Consider the following 19,749-nt stretch of genomic DNA (forward strand, 5'->3'; position numbering starts at 1 on the left):
AGCTGCGTCACTTCCGGCGCGTGCGTCCGGCGTCCGCTCGCCGCGGGATGGCGGCTCTGAGGATTTGGCTGTCGCGCAGTGCGTCCGCCTGGCTCAGGTACCTCTGCGGCCGTGCTGGGTGGTAGGAGCGGAGGGAGGGAGGCGACGAGGAGGGCGCTGTGGCGGGGCCCGCGGGGCTGGCCTGCCTGCGTGCGCTTCCCTCGTCGGCCGGGCTGGGCCCCGGCGTCCCGCCCCCCTCGGAAGCCTGAGGCGGCCCCGCCCCGCCCCCGGGTCCAGCCGGCGGCTCGTTTCTCGCTGACCGCTGGTCAGTTACTGCAGCCGCCAAAAGCCGAGTCCCGGCCCGTCGGCGCGTCCGCTCCGGGAGGCACCGGGGCCCGGGAGCCCCGCCGGGTCCCTGGGCGCTCGCCTTCCCGGCGGCGATGGCGCGGCGCCGTCGACCCCCGCGGCCGAGCCCGGGCTGCCCTGGCTGCGGCGGCCGTCCCGACGCGGCGCCGTGGTCCCTGCAGGCGCGGGCGATGTGTTCCTGCCGCGGCCGGCGGGCCGAAGCGCTGCTTCTCGGAGCTGGTGAGACCCTGGCGCAGGGCGGCGGCGGTTGGACTTGGGGTCACCCTGTGTGCGGTTCCCATCGCCCAGGTAAGGCGCTTCGAAGTCCCGGGTGGGCAGGGAGGGCCTGAGGGGCTCGTGGCGGACTGTCGGCGAAGTGGGCGGTCAGTGCACAGAGCTTCCCGGATACCCTCCGCCCGCTGCCGCGTGGAGGGAGCAGCACCCGAGTTCCGGGAGATGAAGGGGCGGAAGCAGGCCAAGGTAAATGTGAGCTGGCTGCGAGTGCCGGCGGCGGGAACAGCTGCTGGGGGCAGTTGGCGCTCTGGAGGGCCCGGTTCCAGCCCCGCCCGCCGGTGCGTCCACGCCGCACCCCACTGATGCACACTGAGGCTGGCCTGCGTTCTGGCCGGGCCCCAGCTGTGGTGGCGTCTGGGGAGTAGGCCAGTGGATGGGAGGCAGCCGTCTGTCTCTCTGCCTTTCAAATAAACAAAACCTAAGAGAAGTAAGAGGAGCCGCTCCGAGAAGGACCACTGAGGAAGGCCCTGAGTGGTGTGCTACAGTGAGCCGTGATGGCGTCTGGCAGGGGAAGCGCTTCCAGACAGGGGGAGCCCTTGGTGCAGAGGCCTGGGAGACAGAGGGACGCCCGTGTGACGAGTGGAATGGGGGCGACAGTGAAGGTATGTCAGCGTTCGTGGAGGGGGTGACATTGTGGCTTAGCTGGTAAAGCTGCCGACTGTGATGCCGGCATCCCACATGGGCGCTGCTGGTTCGAGTCCCGGCTGCTCCACTTCCGATCCAGCTCCCTGCTGTGGCCTGGGAAAGCAGCAGCAGATGGCTCAAGTCCTTGGGCCCCTGCACCTGCGTGGGAGACCTGGAAGAAGCTCCTGGCTCCTGTCAGGCCTGGCCATTGCAGCCCTTTGGGGCGTGAACCAGGGGATGGAAGATCCCTCTGTCCCTGTCTCTCTCTCTCTCTCTCTCTCTCTCTCTGACTTTCAAATAAAGAAATCTTTAAATAAAATAGTGAAAAAGTGGAATTAAAAGATGTTTGTTTTGTTGCCAAAAATTTCAACATCCATGTATTTTTTTCATAATACCTATGTTTCATTAACTTTTTGAAGACTTCTAAGTAGTATTTAGGGATAGAGGGAAAATGTTACCTCTATTTAAAAAAAAGGATTTGCTGTATGTTTGAAAGGCAGAGTAGCAGAAGGGGAGAGGTCTTGCATCTACTGGTTCACTCCCCAAGTGGCCACAGCAGCCAGTGCTGAGCCAGGCTGAAGCCAGGAACCAGGGACTCTGGTCTCCCAGCCGGGAGGCAGGAATTCCAGTGCTGGAGCCATCGCCACTGCTTCCCCGGTCCCCTGACAGGGAACTAGATCAGAAGCAGAGCAGCCAGGACTCGAACCAGCAACCTGCTAGTCCACAAAGCTAGCTCCTACAGTAACTTTTTTTTTTTTTTTAAGATTTTATTTATTTATTTGAGAGGTAGAGTTACAGACGGTGAGAGGGAGAAATAGAGAGAGGGCTTCCATCCACTGGTTCACTCCCCAATGGCTGCAACGGCCGGAGCTGTGCTGATCCGAAGCCAGGAGCCAGGTGCCTCTTCCTGGTCTCCCATGTGCGTGCAGGGGACCAAGGACTTGGGCCATCCTCTACTGCCCTCCCGGGCCACAGCAGAGAGCTGGGTTGGAAGTGGAGCAGCTGGGACTCGAACCAGCACCCATATGGGATGCCGGCACCACAGGTGGAAGATTAACCTGCGCCACGGCGCCGGCGCCACGAAGGCTTTGGTTTTATTCTGAAAAAGCAGCTATAGGTTTTAAGGGCCTTTTTCCATCTGATAGGAATTTTAAAATTTTTTAAGAGTTTTTGTGTGGAACTAAGACCACCAGTAGAGTCTACTGCTGTAGACCAAGGGTGAGATGATGATAGCAGAGGAGGTGGCAAGCAGCTGGCTAAATGTGGCCAACACCGTTGCTGATGGATGGGACGTGGGATGTATAACTTAGATTCCAAGTTTGCTTTTTTTTAAGATTTATTTTATTTTACTTGGAAGTCAGAATTACACAGAGAGAGGTCTTCCATCCACTGGTTCACTCCCCAGTTGGCCTCAACGGCCAGAGCTGCACCCATCCGAAGCCAGGAGCCAGAACCTTTTTCTGTGTCTCCCAAGCAGGTGCAAGAGCCCAAGGGCTTGGGCCATCTTCTGCTTTCCCAGGCCACAGCAGAGAGCTGTGGATCGGAAGTGGAGCAGCAGGACCTCGAACCAGCGCCCATATGGGATGCCAGCACTGCAGGTGGTGGCTTTACCCATTACACTACAGCGCTGGCGCCAGATTTCCAGTTTTTTAAAGATCTAAACGTGGTGGGCATTGAGTTGCAGTGGGTTAAACTGCCGCCTGTGACACTGGCATCCCATAGCCAAATGCTGGTGCTCCTTGCTGCTCCGCTTCTGTTAATAAGTCTGGGAAGGCAGCTGAAGACGACCCAAGTACCTGGGCCTCTGTCACTGCGTGTAGTGCGGTCCCTGGGTTCTGATTTTGCCCTGGCCCAGACCTGGCTGTTGTGGCTGTTTGAAGAGTGAAACATTGAATGGAAGCTCTCTTTCCATCTCTGTCACTCTGCCTTTCAAATAAATAAGTCTTTAAAAATAAAAAGCTTAAGCATCTGAAAGAATGGATCTGGAACACTTACTGAGATGAAAAGGGTGAGTTTTCTATTTTTTTTAAGATTTCTTTATTTGAAAGAGTTACACAGAGGGAGAAGGAGAGGCAGAGAGAGAGAGAGGAGAGAGAGGTCATCCATCTGCTGGTTCACTCCCCAATTGGCTGCAATGGCCAGAGCTGCGCCAGTCCAAAGCCAGGAGCTTCTTCTAGGTCTCCACGTGGGTGCAGGGGCCCGAGGACTTGAGCCATCCCCTACTGCTTTCCCAGGCCACAGCAGAGAGCTAGATTGGAAGTGGAGCAGCCGGGACTCAAACCAGTGCCCATATGGGATGCCGGCGCTGCAGGCGGCGGCTTTACCTGCTACGTCACAGCGCCGGCCCCAGGGGTGAGTTTTTTGTTTGTTTGTTTTATTTATTTATTTTTTGACAGGCAGAGTGGACAGTGAGAGAGAGAGACAGAGAGAAAGGTCTTCCTTTGCCGTTGGTTCACCCTCCAATGGCTGCCGCGGCCGGTGCGCTGCAGCCGGCGCACCGCACTGATCCGATGGCAGGAGCCAGGTGCTTTTCCTGGTCTCCCATGGGGTACAGGGCCCAAGCACTTGGGCCATCCTCCACTGCACTCCCTGGCCACAGCAGAGGGCTGGCCTGGAAGAGGGGCAACCGGGACAGAATCCAGCGCCCCGACGGGACTAGAACCCGGTGTGCTGGCGCCACTTGGCGGAGGATTAGCCCAGTGAGCCGCGGCGCCGGCCCAGGGGTGAGTTTTGAAAAGAAATCAAGAGTTCAGTTTCAGAAATGTCAGTCTGAGACAACTTGGCAAAGATGTCACAGAGGCATTAGATTTGAAAGTGGCACCTCATTTTAAAAAATGAACTGGTAATATTCTCTTTTTTTTTGAAATTGATTTATTTATTTGAGAGGCAGAGAGATATGGAGGGGTCTTTTATCTGCTGGTTCACTCCCCAGTGGCCACAACGGCTGGAGCTGTGCCAGTCTGGAGCCAGGAGCTTCTTCTGGGTCTCCCACACGAGTGCCGGGGCCCAAGGACTTGGGCCATCTTCTGCTTTCCCAGGCAGTAGAAGAGAGCTGGATCGGAAGTGGAGCAGCCAGGACTCGAACTGGTGCCCATGTGGGATGCTGGCACTGGAGGCGGTGTGGCTTTACCTGCTATGCCACAGTGCCGGCCTCTGGTTATAGTCCTTTTTTTTTTTTTTTTAATTTTTTTAAAGATTTATTTATTTATTTATTTGAAAGTCAGAGTTACACACAGAGAGAGATGGAGAGAAAGAAACAGTGATGTCTTCCACCCACTGGGTCACTCCCCAGTTGGCCACAGTGGCTGGAGCTGCACCAATCTAAAGCCAGGAGCTTCTTTGGGTCTCCCACGCAGGTGCAGGGGTCCAAGCACTTGGGCCATCTTCCATTGCTTTCCCAGGCCGTAGCAGAGAGCTGGATTGGAAGTGGAGCAGCTGGGACTTGAACCAGTGCCCATAAGGGATGCCAGCACTGCAGGCCAGGGCATTAACTTGATACGACACAGAGCCGGCCCCCCCTGGTTATATTCTTAATGGGAAAGAGCTAGATAAAAGATTAGCAAGCCTCATTTCAGCAATTTTTCCTGTGGGATGTGTTTATAGTAATATTAACTGCATTTATGACAGATATTTCCAGCATCCTCTGAGGCTCACAAACCCACCTGAATGTGTCTCTCTTGCTGTCATGTGTTTATGCTGAGGAATCTTTAGTCCTAAACCCTCACTTGAACAACAGGCCATTTTCATCCATAATTAGGACAACCTTCCTTCCTTGGGAAGATTTTTAGGGTCACGTACTACTTTTCTGAGCCCCAAATGCTTGAGGTCTGGGCCATTTGACTGGACCCTCTTAGTCGTTCATTTTCCTGGCACACGGACATCCTTCTTCCATTGTTCAAAACCCCAAAGGCTCTGGGACGTGTTACAGAACTGAAACCCGAGCTCTTCTGTCCACCATTGCCCTGGCTGTCTTGTCTTTAATCCATCTGTTCCAACCAGGCTGGGTTCCCAGACGTGGCTTGCATGCAGCTAATGTATTCTTTTCCTCAGTTTCCCCTACAATGCCTGACCATTCTAGGCCTAGCTGTCTTCACTGCCAAGTCCCACATTTCTTTAACCCCTTCCTAGCCTCTGGCCAATACAGTCCCCTCTTCTGGCCATTTAATAGTGTATATTTTGATGTTTGATGATAATCCTGTGGTATCTCCTGAGTCAGCAGATTTGGGGGTGAGATTTCGTTTGTGGTCCCGATGTATTAACTTTCCCTCAAAATCATACAAGTGCTTCAGAAAGTTCACAGAAAAATGGAGATCCAGATTCAGTTTTCAGTTCCCAGTTTCTGCCTCCCCCCCCACCCCATGTTGAGCATTTGGGGAGTGAACCGTGGGTGGAAGCTGTCTTCATCCCTCTCATTCAGTCTCTGCCTCTCACGTAATAATTTTTTTAAGATTATTTGAAAGGCAGATTTACAGAGAGAGTGCTTCCATCTGCTGCCTTACTCCCCAGATGACCGCAGTGGCTGGGGCTAGGCCAGGTTGAACCAGGAATGAGGAGCTTCTTCCAGGTTTCCCACATGGGTGGCAGGTGCCCAAATACATGGGCCATTTTCTGCATTTCCCAGGCCATTAGCAGGGAGCTGGATCATAAGTGGAGCAGCTGGGACTTGAATCAATGCCCTTAATGGGATGCCAGCATTGCACACAGTGCCTTTACCCACTATGCCACAATGCTAATCCCTAAAAATTTTTAGTGCAAAAACGTTTGAAATCCATGCATACAGATATTGAAAAATTTTATGAAAAATGCTATTATGGAAAAGGTATGTATGGATTTCAAAAAAGTTTTGTGCCAAAATAAAATTATCTTTTAATTCCAATTTCTCAAACTTTTTTTTTTTTTTTTTGACAGGCAGAGTGGACAGTGAGAGAGAGAGACAGAGAGAAAGGACTTCCTTTTGCCGTTGGTTCACCCTCCAATGGCCGCCGCGGCCGGCGCGCTGCGGCAGGCGCACCACGCTGATCCGATGGCAGGAGCCAGGTGCTTTTCCTGGTCTCCCATGGGGTGCAGGGCCCAAGCACCTGGGCCATCCTCCACTGCACTCCCTGGCCACAGCAGAGAGCTGGCCTGGAAGAGGGGTAACCGGGACAGAATCCGGCGCCCCAACCAGGACTAGAACCCGGTGTGCCGGCGCCGCAAGGCGGAGGATTAGCCTAGTGAGCCGAGGCGCCGGCCTCAAACTTTTTTTAAAAAGATTAATTTATTTGAAAGTCAGTAGAGGGAGAGTCAGAAAGAGATCTTCTGTCCACTATTTCACTCCCCAAATGGCCTCAATGGCCAAGGCTAAGGCAGGCCAGAGCCAGGAGCCAGGAGCTTCACGTGGGTTCCCACGTGGGTTCGGGGGCCCAAGCATTGGGCCATCTAATGCTGCATTCCCAGGTGCATCAGCAGGGAGCTGGATCGGAAGTGGAGCAGCCAGGTCTTGAACTGTGCCCATATGGGATGCTGGTGTCACAGGCAGTGGCTTTACCTGCTGTGCCACAGTGCCAGCCCCAATTGTGATCATTTTAAAATGGTTTTGTTGTTGTTGTTGTTGTGTGGTGTTTTTTGTTTGTTTGTTTGTTTGTTTGTTTGTTTTTGACAGGCAGAGTGGACAGTGAGAGAGAGAGAAAGGTCTTCCGTTTACCGTTGGTTCACCCTCCAATGGCCACTGTGGCCGGCGCACCGTGCTGATCCGAAGCCAGGAGCCAGGTGCTTCTCCTGGTCTCCCATGGGATGCAGGGCCCAAGCACTTGGACCATCCTCCACTGCACTCCCTGGCCACAGCAGAGAGCTGGCCTGGAAGAGGGGCAACCGGGACAGAATCCGGCGCCCCGACCGGGACTAGAACCTGGGGTGCCAACACTGCAGGCGGAGGATTAGCCTAGTGAGCCCGGCGCCGGCATTAAAATGTATTTGTATTTGAAAGGCAGAGAGACAGATATATGTATCTTCGTCTGCTAATGAACTCCCCAAATGACAACAGCAAAGGATGGGATGCTATCGAGTCTCCCACCTGGGTGGCATGAAGGTAATGGGCGTTAGCAGGAAGTTGAAGTCAGGAGCTGAGCTGGGACCTGAATCCAGGCCCTCTGATCCGGAATGCAGGCGTCCCCACCCCTCCACCCTTAGACTCGGCTTAGTCCTCATCGCATCCCTAAGCCTTTTCTAGGTGTTCCCTGTGTGCCCCTGGACCTCTGCCTCAGTCCCATGAGATGTGGTGGCATGCTTTCCTAGTTCTCTCGTTCTCTCCCTGCCCCTCACGTGTCTGAAATCTGTAGAGCAGAAAGTGCAGCTGTGTTTTCCGGTATCTCAAGCATCTACCATTGTTAATGAATCATAATTTTATGAACTTGTTGGTTATAATACTAGGATTTTATTTAAGAAATACTGTTTGCTCCTGAAAGTAGCAAGAAAGCATATGCTGGAATTATTTCCCTATATTTCCTTAATTAGTCAAAATAAATCCCCCCAAATAAAAGTTAATCCAGAGAAATACAGTGCAGTTGCTACTTAAAAACGACTTAGTGGGCCAGCGCTGTGGTGCAGTGGGTTAATCCTCTGCCTGCAGTGCCAGCATCCCATGTGGGTGCCAGTTCTAGTCCCAGCTGCTCCTCTTCCAGTCCAGTTCTCTGCTGTGGCCTGGGAAAGCAGTGGGAGATGGCCCAAGTCCTTGGGTCACTGCACCCATGTGGGAGACCAGGAAGAAGCTCCTGACTCCTGGCTTTGGATTGGTCCAGCTCCATTCATTGCAGGCCTTTGGGGTGTGAACCAGTGGATGGAAGACCTCTCTCTCTCTGTCTCTCCTCACTATCTGTAACTCGACCTGTCAAATAAATAAGTAAAATCTTAAAAAATTTTTTTTAACATGGCTGACTGTGACAGAGTTCTCAACTTGAGCTTTGAGTTAAAATTGAATAACAGACAGGTGTTGTGGCACAGAGGGTTAAGCAGCTACTTGAACTCCCACATCCCATTTCTGGGTGCCGATGAGTCCTGCCTCTGCGGCTTCGTTCCAGCCTCCCACCATTGTCCTGGGAGAGCAGATGGCCCAAGTAGTCCCTGGGTTTCTGCTGTCCATGTGGGAGTCCCAAATTGAGTTCCAGACTCTTGGCTTTGACCTGGTCCAGCCCTAACTAGCAGGTATTTGGGGAGTCAACCAGCGAGTGGAAGATCTGTCTTCTACCCTCTCTCCGTTGGGCTGCCTTTCAAACGAATGAATTCTTTTAAAGTTGAGTAACTTTCTTTCAGGAATCAGAACCGCATTCTCTGAGTAATGACGCACTGATGAAGAGGGCCGTGTCTTTGGTGACCGACAGCACCTCTACCTTTCTCTCTCAAACCACCTATGCGCTGATTGAAGCAATCACTGAGTATACTAAGGTATGTCTTCTCTTCTAGGCCAGGGCTTAGCAAACCGTAGGTCACAGGTGGATGCAGCCCCGTAGCTGTGTCTGAAACGCATTGGCACTTACTGGTTTATAGTGTGTCTGTGACTACTTTTGAGAGTTTGAATAGTTTCAGCGGAGACTGCAAGACCTACAATGTTTGAAATACTCGCTGTTTGGCCCTTGACAAAAATATTTTTCAGTCTTGGTAAATCACTGATTTTTACTTTCTCCGGGAACCTTTTTTTAAAAAAAAAAACAAACAAAAACGGAAATCTCAGATATAGCAGCCCAGTATTTTTTTAAAAAACCAGGTTGTGATCTGGTTTAATTACGGGTAAAATCATCCAGAGCCTACCACTAGAGACTTACTGAGAATTAACCACTGATGCAAATAGAAATAAGAGTATATATATAATCAAAATCAAATTACTGTCTCATTTATACATTTATTTTACTTATATTTTGTAGTAGCTTTTTATTTTAATCTTCAGACTTTTCTTTCATGTGTTCTGTATGACTGATTGCTAACAAACTCAGACAGTGTGTCAGTGGAGAGTCTGGTGTCCTGGGGTAATGCCTGTTCTTCCTCTAAGGATTGTGCCATTTGAGTGAGGGGTGGAGGGCAGTGAATCTGCTAACCCTTCCAGCAGGCCTCACTTACGTTACTCAGACTTACTCTCTATGTGTAGGCTGTGTACACCCTGATTTCTCTGTACCGACGATATGCAAGTTTACTTGGTAAAATGAACTCCCAGGAGGAAGATGAAGTGTGGCAGGTGATCATAGGAGCCAGGGTTGAGGTGAGCGAAAATTTACCAGGCATTTTGGTGTCAGCGTTCCTACCTCACGGTGGGATCTCCTTTTTTTTAAACTATTTATTTGAAAGTCGGAGTTAACACAGAGAGAGGAGGAGGCAGACACAGAGAGGACTTCATCCATTGGTTTACTCCTCAATTGGCTGCAACAGTGAGAGCTGCGCCAATCCGAAGCCAGGAGCTTCTTTTGGGTCTCACGTGGGTGCAGGGGCCCACGGACCTGGGCCATCTTCTGCTGCTTTCCCAGGCTATAGCAGAGAGCTGGATCGGAAGTGGAACAGCTGGGACTTGAACCAGTGCCCATGCTGGATGCTGGCACTGCAGGCGGCGGCTTTACCCACTAGCCACAGTGCGGGCCCCTCACGGTGGTTATCTTAATTCCTGAATTAAATTGTCTAACTGGGGACTGGTGCTGTGGCATGGTAGGCTAGGCCTCTGCCTGTGACACCAGCATCTCACATGGCACTAGTTCATATCCTGGCTGTTCCATTGTGGCCATTTGGGAAGTGAACCAGTGGATGGAAGACCTCTCTGTCTCTCCCTCTCTCTGTAACTCTGCCTTTCAACCTCTCAAAGTATTAAAAAATTTAATAAAAGTGTCTAATTAGTAACTGTTCCTAAATGTGCTCTTATGTGTAAATTCTCTTCATATTCTCTGAAACAATTTATAGATGACTTCAAAACAACAAGAATATTTGAAACTGGAGACGACTTGGATGACAGCACTTAGTCTTTCAGAAATGGCCGCAGAAGCTGCGTACCACACTGGTAGGTTAGAGGCTTTGCGTGCTAGTGAGGGGCTCTCTATGAGAAGTTCTCCTTGTTTCCATGTAGTAACCAGTACTTCTCATGAGCACTCATCTTTTTTCCCTATGTACAAATAAACTAGAGAGGAATTTAGGTTGTCTGTAAAAACCAATTGAACCACTACAGTTGGAAAATCCGATTGCTTCCAGATACTCTAAGAATTTTATTTTTTTATAACCCAATTTATTAATAGTCACAGTGACAGTTGGATGAGACTTGAAGTCATCAATCTGTCATGGACCATTTTAAAGACTGATTTGTTTGAAAGGCAGAGTAACAGAGAGGTCTCAAGAGAAACATGGGACTGCCATTGTGTAAAACAAGCCTTTAAGTAGTCAGATCAGTCTGTCAAAGAAGTGAAAGCATGCAGAAGAATAAACTTGAATTGTTAAACACTATAAAAAATTAGTAGGGGGCCAGCATTCCATATGGGCACCAGTACTGGCTGCTCCACTTCTGATCCCGTTGCCTGCTAATATGCCTGGGAAAGCAGACAACTCTGGGTCTCTGCCACCCATGTGGGAGACTCAGAAGCAGCTCCTGCCTTTGGCCTGGCCCAGCCCCGGTCATATGGCTATTTGTGAAGTGCTCCAGCAGATGGTAGATTTCTGTCTTTGCCTTTCTCTGTAACTCTGCCTTTCAAATAAATAAATGTTTTTGTTGTTTTTAAAAATTGAGAGAAAAGGAAAAAGAAAACTTTATAGATTCAGTTGAGGCAGTAAAGGCTTAAGAAGAAGTGGAACTCAGAAAATAACACAGAATATTGAGGGCCGGTGTTGTGGCACAGCAGGTTAAGATGCCACCTGTGACACTGGCATCCCAGTCAGTGCTGGTTCGAGTCTCATTTGGTCTGCTTCCGATCTAGCTGTAACATAATGAATAGAACAAGTTCAAACATCAGTGATTACAGTAAGAATACTTATTAAAATAATACTTTCATATTGTGTTCAGAAAATTCTAGCTAAAACTTTTTTTTAAAGATTTATTTGAAAGAGTTACACAGAGGAGAGAGAGAGGGAGGTCTTCCATCCGCTGGTTCACTCCCCAGTTAGCCACAATGGCTGGAGCTGCGCCAATCCGAAGCCAGGAGCTTCTTCCAGGTCTCCCATGCAGGTTCAGGGGCCCAAGGACTTGGGCCATCTTTTACTTCCCAGGCCAAAGCAGAGAGCTGGGTTGGAAGTAGAACAGCCAGGTCTCCAGCCAGCACCCACCCACTGAGCCACAGCGCCGGCCCCTGCTAAAAATTTTTAATAGAGGCAGATGCAAAACAAAAAGATGGAAAATTAGAAAAAAGAAAGCTATCCATAAAAGCTGACCGAGCTCTGTTAAAAGGCGGAGAAAGGATTCAAGGCAAAAAGCAGTATTCGTCAAGATCACATCAGTCACGAAATGTACAACTATTAAGGCAAAAATTGATAGACTCCCAAGGAGAAATTGAGTTTCCCACACATCTCAGATTCACAGGTCAAGAGCACCAAAAAAATTAGTTAAGACTAAAACTTTTTAAAAACTGATTATATATATTTATAACCTTCTCCCTCCAAAAGGAAATATTTTGACACAGATATATACAAAATTTAAGTGACAAAGAAAGACAAAATCATTCACTGGTATTCACTGACCTTCATTGACCTCCATTACCAACAAAATTTCTTAAAATATTTAAGAATGTGCTTCTAAAGACATCATCGTTAGGGCCGGTGTTGCAGCATACAGGTCACGTTGCTGATTCGAGTCCCAGCTGCTCCTCTTCCGATCCAGCTCCCTAGTAATGGCCTGAGAAGTCAGCAAAAGATGGCCGAAGTGCTGGGCCCATGATGCACATGTGGGAGACCTGCAAGAAGCTCTTGGCTTTTGCCTGGCCCAGACCTGGTGGTTGCAGCCATTTGGGGAGTGAACCAGCAGATGGAAGACCTCTCTCTCTGTCCTCAGTTTTTTTTGTTGTTGTTGTTGTTGTTTTTGACAGGCAAAGTTAGATAGTGAGACAGAGAGAAAGGTCTTCCTTCCGTTGCTTCACCCCTCAAATGGCCGCCATGGCCGGCACGCTGCACTGATCCGAAGGCAGGAGCCAGGTGCTTCCTCCTGGTCTCCCAATGCAGGTGCAGGGCCCAAGCACTTGGGCCATCCTCCACTGCCTTCCCGGGCCACAGCAGAGAGCTGGACTAGAAGAGGAGCAACTGGGACAGAACCGGCACCCCAACCGGGACTAGAACCTGGGGTGCTGGTGCTGCAGGCGGAGGATTAGCCTAGTGAGCCGCGGCGTCGGCCATAGCTCTTTCAAATAAATATTTAAAATTTAAATGGAAATTTGAAAATATTTAGAACTGTGATCAATGCAGTATATATAGCAGAACCAAGGAGTTATAAACAAAAGTGGCTGTTAAAGAGAAATTATTATTTTTATTTCGAAGAGTTAGAGGCAGAGGCAGAGATCTTCCATCTGCTGGTTGACTCCCCAGGTGGCCACAACAGCCAAGCTGGGCCAGACCAAAGCCAGGAGCTCCATCCAGGTCCTTCTTCATGGGTGCAGGGTCCAAGTGCTTGGGCCATCTTTTGCTGCTTTTCCCAGGCCATTAGCAGGGAGCTGGATTGGAAGTGGAGCAGCCAGGATAAAACGGGTGCCCACATGGGATGCCAGCATCATAGGTGGTGGTTTTACCTGCTCTGCCATGACGCCAGCCCTGAGAAATCTATAGCTTTTTATAAAGGTATATGTTGGGGCCAGTGCTGTGGCGTAGCCAGTAAAGGGATGCCGCCTGCAGTGCCAGCTTCCCTTGTGGGTGCCGGTTCAAGTCCCAGCTGCTCCACTTCTGATCCAGCTCCCTGCTAATGGCCTGGGAAAGCAGTAGAAGCTGGCCCAGTCCTTGGGCTGCTGTGTCTGTATGGGAGACCCAGAAGCTGCTCCTGGCTTTGGATTGGCCCAGCTCTGGCCAGAGTGAATCAGCAGATGGAAGACTTCTCTCTCTGCAACTCTGCTTTTAAATAAATTAATTTAAAAAAAAGAAATAAAGGCATGTGTTATATACACAAAGACCATGAATGATGTTCACTGCAATAAATATTAAAAGTAGTCTTAAGTTATAAAAACAGCAAAATAGAGTAAAGTAGAACAAAAGAATAAAAATATAAGAAGGAATTAAATAAAAGGTGAAAAAACAATATGAGAAAATTAAAAAATGAGGGAAAGATGGAAAGGATAACTTTTAGAGCAAAAGTAACATCAGAAAGGGCTGTTGTAGAATTTGGAGGTTTTTTTTTTAATTGTATGAGACTAGTCTGACTTTTTAATTTATTAAACCAATGAGCTTCCATCAGCTGGTTCACTCCTCAAATAGCCGTAAAAGCCAGGGCTGGGCCAGGCAGAAACCAGGAACCTCCCTGTCTTCCCATGTGGGTGCAGGGGCCCAAGCGCTTGCACCAGCCTCTGATGCGTTCCCAGGCATACTAGCAGGAGCTGGATTGGAAGTGGACCAGCTGGCACTTGAACCTGGGCCCATATGGGATGCCAGTGCTGTAGACAGCGGCTTAGCCCACTGTGCTACAGCACCGACCCCAGACTGTTAGGATCTGTGTAAATCCAACATGCGTTCTAGAAGTAAAGAAACCATGAGGGGCCAGTGCTGTGGTGTAGCAGATAAAGCTGCCACCTGCAGTGCTGGCATCCCATATGGGCACCAGTTCGAGTCCTGGCTGCTCCACTTCTGATCCAGCTCTCTGCTGTGGCCTGGGAAAGCAGAAGAAGATGGCCCAAGTCCTTTGGCCCTACACCCACATGGGAGACCCAGAGGAAGCTCCTGGCTCCTGGCTTCAGATCGGCCCAGCTCCAGCCATTGCGGCCAGTTGGGGAGTGAACCAGCGAATAGAAGACCTCTCTCTCTCTGCCTCTCCTTCTCTGTAACTCTTTCAAGTAAATAAATCTTTAAAAAAAAAAAAAAAAGCCCGGTGCCGCGGCTCACTTGGCCTCCACCTGCAGCACCAGTACCCCAGGTTCTAGTCCCGGTCAGGGCACCAGATTCTGTCCCAGTTGCTCCTCTTCTAGTCCAGCTCTCTGCTGTGGCCCGGGAAGGCAGTGGAGGATGGCCCAAGTGCTTGGGCCCTGCACCCCATGGGAGACCAGGAGGAAGCACCTGGCTCCTGCCTTCGGATCAGTGCAGCGTGCCGGCCATGGCGGCCTTTTGAGGGGTGAAGCAACGGAAGGAAGACCTTGCTGTCTGTCTCACTATCTAACTGTCAAGAACAAAAGAAAAACCTGAGAGAGGTTTCAGAAATTTTGTGGAAAATGCACTTAGCTGTTTAGGGCGGAGGTGGGGAGCATTGTTGTAGTGCAGCAGGTTAAGCCACCAGCATCCCATATGAGCACTGGTTCCATTCCCAGCTGCTCCGCTTCTGATCCAGCTCGCTGCTAACGTGCCTGGGAAAGCAGTGGAAGATGGCCCATGCCCTTGGGCTCATGCCACCTAAGTGGGAGACCTGGAGGAAGTTAGAAGTTCCTGGCTTTGCCTTGGTCTAGCCCTGGCTATGGTGTCCATTTGGGGAGTGAACCAGCAGATTAAAACTTCTCTCTGCCTGTCTTACCCTCTCTTGCTGTAACTCTACCTTTCAAATAAATAAATTTTTTAAAAAATATTTATTTGAAAGAGAAACAGATCTTCTATCTGCCAGTTCACTCCCCACATGGCCACAACAGCCAGAGCTGGCTTGATCTGAAGCCAGGAGCTGCTGCTTCCAGGTTTCCCACTTGGGTGGCACGAAGCCCTAGTGCCTGGGCCATCCTCCGCTGCTTTCAGGCACACTAGCAGGGAGCTGGATCAGAGGTGGAGCAGCCGGGACTTGCACTGGTTTTACCCGCTATGCCACAGTGCCAGCCCCCAAATAAGTGAGTTTAAAAAAATAAAGCATCCACAACTTACAATTATGAAGAGAAAATTTTCTTAACATGATAAAGATTAACTAATCTGACTTAACATCAGAAATGTTTTCTATTAAAGTCAAATAAAAGATGGGTCAGTGTTGTGGCATAGTGGATTAAGGTACCACCTGCAATGCCAGCATCCCATATGGATGCCAGCTCAAGTCCAGCTCCTCCACTTCTGATCCAGCCCTGCCAGTGCACCTGGGAGAGCTGCAGGCCCAGGTCCTGGGGCCCCTGCACCCAGGTAGGGCACTCAGGTGGAGTTCCAGGCTCCTGGCGTCAGCCTGGCCATTGTGGCCCAGCGCATGGGAAGTCTCAGTGTAACTCTGCCACGTACATACATGCAAACATACATGCACACATGTATTCATCGGGGTAAGAAGGAAGGAAGGTGTTCAGTCCCTGTCAGCGTTGTCAGAGCGTCTTGTTAATGAGTAACTTAAGGCAAATGGTCTCGAAACAAATCAGTACAGTGTGCATATCCTCTTGAATCACACTGGCAGCAGGGAACCACAGAGCTCGGAACACGTTTTTAAATGAAAAAAATAATAAATGCTGCTATGCCATATATGTTTATGTTAATGGTATTTCCTATGCACTCCATGTGGATGTTGTCACATTTTTAAAGATGAGGAAGGTAACCTCTTTGGGCAGTTGTCTCTGGAGATCATGCAGGATGATCTGTGCTGTGGCACAGCAGGTAAAGCCCCCGCCTGCACTGCCAGCATCCTGTGTGGGCACCGGTTCTAGTCCCAACTGCTCCAGTTCCCATCCAGCTCTCTGCTGTAGCCTGGGAAAGCAGTGGAAGATGGCCCAAGTCCTTGGGCCCCTGCTCCTGGCTCCTGGCTTCAGATCAGCACAGCTCTGGCCGGTGCGGCCATCTGGGGAGTGAACCAGCGGATGGAAGACTTCTCTCTTTCTGCCTCTCCTTCTCTCTCTCTGTAAACTGACTTTCAAGTAAATAAATTAATAAAAAAAAAAAAAAGCAGCTGGGACTCAAACCGGCACCCATATGGGATGCTGGTGCTGCAGGCCAGGGCTTAAACCCGCTATGCCACAGTGCCAGCCCCTATTAGTGATCTCTTAATTTGTGAAAAAGACATGTATGAGTCGTATAGTGAAGTTAAATCCGTAAAGGGCGAGCCCCTGTGGCTGTAAAGATGACCGAGTTGCACTCACAGTTACAGCCGGAGGCTGGCTGCTCTGCTGGGGGACAGCAGGGGGCGGGGCGGGGCGGGAGCCTCAGCAGCTGTGTCGTCCTCGCAGGAGCCGATCAGGCCTCGGTGACCGCCAGGAGCCACGTCCAGCTGGTGAAGTCCCAGGTGCAGGAGGTGCGCCAGCTCTCGCAGAAAGCGGAGATAAAGCTGGCGGAAGCCCAGACCCAGGAGCTGCGGCAGAAGACCCAGGAGCGCGGGGAGGGGAGGCCCGAGCCCGAGCCCGAGCAGGAGGCCTACCTGCGAGAGGACTGAGGCCGCCCGCGCCCGGCGTGAATGCCCTCCTGCCCCGCGCCACCAGGGCCCCGCCCAGAGCCAGAGGCCCCGCCCTGGCCAGTGAGGCAGAGGCCTTTGTGAACTGTGAGTGCCCACCCCTCCCGCACAGCCGCTCCCACTCCCTGCTCTTACCTCACACGCCCAGCGCTACTGGGAGCCGGAGGGGGCCTTGTTTGTTATGCCCTAAGTTCAGTAGCTTTTTAACCTGTTTTATCTTAAATTTTCAAAGTGATTTCACACTTGCCTCTTCGTAAGGATGTGAGTTGCTGGGGGCGGGGAGCCTGCCGGGTTTGTAAGATTTCTAAGTGTTTTGTGATGGGTCCACCACCCCCAAAAGGACATGAAGCCAAGGGGTCAGCGGCACACGGGAGGGTGAGGCAGTGCCCACCTGCTGCTCTCAACAGGACTCTGACACGTGCCTTGTGTTCCTTCCGCTCCTTCCCAAAGAAGAATTTATTTTTTTGCATTTAAAAAGGAGACAGCATTTGCTGTGCTTCGGCGTGCGCCAGGTTCCAGGGTTTTAGAGCGAACAAGGTGGGAAGGGGTTCGAGTCCGTGTTCAGAGTTCCTGTTCCTCACACAGGAGGAGAGCGACACCCGGCGTCCTCCAGGCAGGTGCTCAGAGCTGGGGTTTGGGGGCAGCTGTGCAGTCGAGCCCCTCATCTGTCACCAGCGCCCACATGGTCCACAGCTCCAGGGGGCAGAGGCAGTGCACCAGCAGCAGCCCTCGGTACAGGCAGGGGTCCAGGGGGTCCAGGGGCGGCCGGATCCCGAACGTCCTGAACCCAGCGTGGTGGGTGGGCCTCAGCCCCAGCTTGCGCAGGCACATGCCCACAAAGACGTCGTCGATGGGGAAGAGCTCAGCCGCTTCCACGGCTGCGCGCAGGCGCCACACGGTGGCTCTGGACATGACGTAGCCGCCACCCCCAGCGTAGGGCGGGTAGAGGCGGGCCCTGTACATGGACTGCGGGATGAAGTACTTGTGCTTGGTGTCCCTGTGGGGCGTGGCCATGCGGATGACATCTCCCACCAGGAGGTCCTGGGCCGGGTCGCAGCCGTCCAGGAACTCCAGCAGGTTGGGGACGTGGATGAAGACGTCGTCGTCCCCTTTGAGCACGAAGCGTGCCTGGGGGCAGGCGGCGGCCGCCCAGCGCTGCAGGTGCAGCTCCTTGAGCGTCAGGTTGAAGAAGTCCTCGGCGAAGTCCCACTGCAGGATGTCATCAAACTCCCCACTCTCGTAGGCCAGCAGCCGGGCTGCGGGGGCAGGTCCCCCCACCCCGAGGAGAAACACGAGCTTCAGCCGCCGGCCCCTAGCCCAGGCCCCCGCCCGGCCCCAGGTGCCGCGGATGGCCGCCCGGCGCCCCACGTGGCCCGGCTGGGACTTGATCGCCAGGAGCAGGAAGGTGTCCTGGGCACAGCCCGAAGGCTCCAGCAGGACGGAGAAGTTGCGGCAGTGGCGATAGGTCAGGAAGAGGCGGTGGCGAGCAGGCAGGAACTGGGAGGCGTTGGCCGCCGTGTCGTTGGGTGGGCACTGGCTGCGGCGGGGCCCCGGGGGAGCCCAGAAGGGCGGGTGGGCCGCGGGGGCCCCCAGCGGCCTGGCCTCCTTCTTCAGGAAGAGCAGGCAGCCGGGCAGCAGCACTGCAAGGCCGCACAGGAGCAGCCAGCCCAGGCTGCAGGGCATCGCCGGGCCTGCGAGGAGCGCGCCTGGGTCGCGTCCCCAGAAGCTGACCAAGCAGTTCCCGCTGCGGCTCTGGCTTTCCAGGCCTTCCCCAGAGAGAAACAGCACACCTGCTGCACCCGGCAGGCGGGCTCCTGGGCCAACGTCCCCCGTCCCCCCCCCCCCCCCCCGATGACTGACAGCTGCCTTGAAGCCGACGCCACAAACACGGGCCCCCCCTTCCCGGGGCTCAGCCGCCTGAGTCCGTGTGAACAGCACAGACTTCGTTTAGCTTTTGGGTCAAATTCTAAGCGCAACTCTGGACACCGGGAGCTCTTCACCCAAGTAAAATCACTCTAGGGGTGGGTGTCTGGCGCAGTGGGACCCCCACGTGCCACGTGGGAGTGGCTGACTCCAGCCCCGGCTCTGCTAACGCACACCCTGGGAAGGCAGCTGGGGACTGGCCTGGCCCAGCTCTGGCTGTTGGGGGCATTTGGAGAGTAAACTAGAGTCACTCTGGGCTTTCCAGTAAGTCAGACCATTTCCCAGAAAAACTGCTGCTCCGACACGTGGCGGGGTGTTGGGTGTCCCCAGCTACCGAGCCCGGGACGGGGAGCGAGCAGGCGGCAGCGGCGGCCGGAGAGCGCGCCCTTCGCCTCTGCGGGCAGCGGTCTCGGTCTCGGGATTCCGCCAGGGATTTTGGGGCAGGCGCCCGGCACAGTGCAGGCCAGGAAGTGGGAGAACTGCAGCCTCTCCCCTTCCCACCGCTTACTCAATTCTGGTTTTCTCTCGTGAAGTCTCGCAGCGACCCAAAGGAGGGAGAGAAACCGCATCCCCGGGAACTCGCCCAGGGTCACAGCCGCACAGCCAGGCCCGTGGCCTTCCGCCGCCGGTGCCCCGCAAGGCAGCCGGGCGTCCTCCCTTCTCACCTGTGCACGGAGCCCGCTGCGGCGAGGCCGACGGGCCACTGCCCTCGCCACGGGCGCAGACCAGACTCACCGGACCCGTGCACTGAGAAACCAAGGCGCAAGGCGGGACGGTGACGGGGGAGGCGCAGGGACGCGGCCGCGCGGGGGAGCGGAGGCTCCGGGAGGGGCAGCTGGCTCCTGAGCTCTCGCCTGCCGCGGCTGGGAAGGCGGCGGGACCCCGGGTGTGGCGAGCAGATCCGCGGGCGAGGCCGCGGGGCCTCTGCTCGGGCCCTGCCCGTGGTGTCTCGGCCCCGGCCCCGTCCGCCGCCCCGCGGAGCCCCTCCTCGGCCTGGACGTCGCCCACGCTCCCTGCGGGCTCCGGGAGGGAGGGGCGGCGCACGACCCCTCCGAGTGGAATGCAGGACCCCTGGGCGCGGGAGGCCGCCAAGGCCCAGGGCTGCGGCTCTGCCCGCGCCGCAGCCTGCGAAGGGG

General features: G+C 53.1%; 2 protein-coding genes across 7 annotated transcripts; one reads left to right on the forward strand and one right to left on the reverse strand.

Moving 5' to 3' along the window:
• The first annotated feature begins 6 nt into the window (after nt 1-6).
• Nucleotides 7-16,930, forward strand: DIABLO (diablo IAP-binding mitochondrial protein). 6 transcript variants are annotated; one of them, XM_008250551.5, is made up of 6 exons: nt 7-97; nt 507-633; nt 8,530-8,661; nt 9,359-9,469; nt 10,156-10,252; nt 16,470-16,930. In XM_008250551.5, the coding sequence occupies exons 1-6, from the start codon at nt 48-50 to the stop codon at nt 16,670-16,672; spliced, it is 720 nt and encodes a 239-aa protein (XP_008248773.2). In that variant the 5' UTR covers nt 7-47; the 3' UTR covers nt 16,673-16,930. The 6 variants fall into 6 exon arrangements, with proteins under 6 accessions (XP_008248773.2, XP_089179193.1, XP_089179194.1 ...); XM_089323067.1 differs by lacking the exon at nt 16,470-16,930 and adding an exon at nt 14,002-14,228; XM_089323068.1 differs by lacking the exon at nt 9,359-9,469.
• A 183-nt stretch (nt 16,931-17,113) lies between these two features.
• Nucleotides 17,114-18,423, reverse strand: B3GNT4 (UDP-GlcNAc:betaGal beta-1,3-N-acetylglucosaminyltransferase 4). Its single transcript, XM_008250565.5, has one exon. The coding sequence runs from the start codon at nt 18,371-18,373 to the stop codon at nt 17,312-17,314; it is 1,062 nt and encodes a 353-aa protein (XP_008248787.4). The 5' UTR covers nt 18,374-18,423; the 3' UTR covers nt 17,114-17,311.
• Between the last annotated feature and the right edge of the window lie 1,326 nt (nt 18,424-19,749).

The sequence above is a fragment of the Oryctolagus cuniculus genome, chromosome 21 (assembly GCF_051225735.1).
Source record: "Oryctolagus cuniculus isolate XC-2025 breed Fujian yellow rabbit chromosome 21, ASM5122573v1, whole genome shotgun sequence".
Lineage (NCBI taxonomy): Eukaryota > Metazoa > Chordata > Mammalia > Lagomorpha > Leporidae > Oryctolagus > Oryctolagus cuniculus.

Bases quoted from the DNA above. Each gene is read 5' to 3' on its own strand.
- B3GNT4 (XM_008250565.5), bottom strand. From the start codon at position 18,373: ATGCCCTGCAGCCTGGGCTGGCTGCTCCTGTGCGGCCTTGCAGTGCTG.
- DIABLO (XM_008250551.5), top strand. From the start codon at position 48: ATGGCGGCTCTGAGGATTTGGCTGTCGCGCAGTGCGTCCGCCTGGCTC. The intron at 98-506 runs GTACCTCTGCGG...TGGTCCCTGCAG, and splicing joins AGTGCGTCCGCCTGGCTCAG to GCGCGGGCGATGTGTTCCTG. The intron at 634-8,529 runs GTAAGGCGCTTC...ACTTTCTTTCAG, and splicing joins GTGCGGTTCCCATCGCCCAG to GAATCAGAACCGCATTCTCT.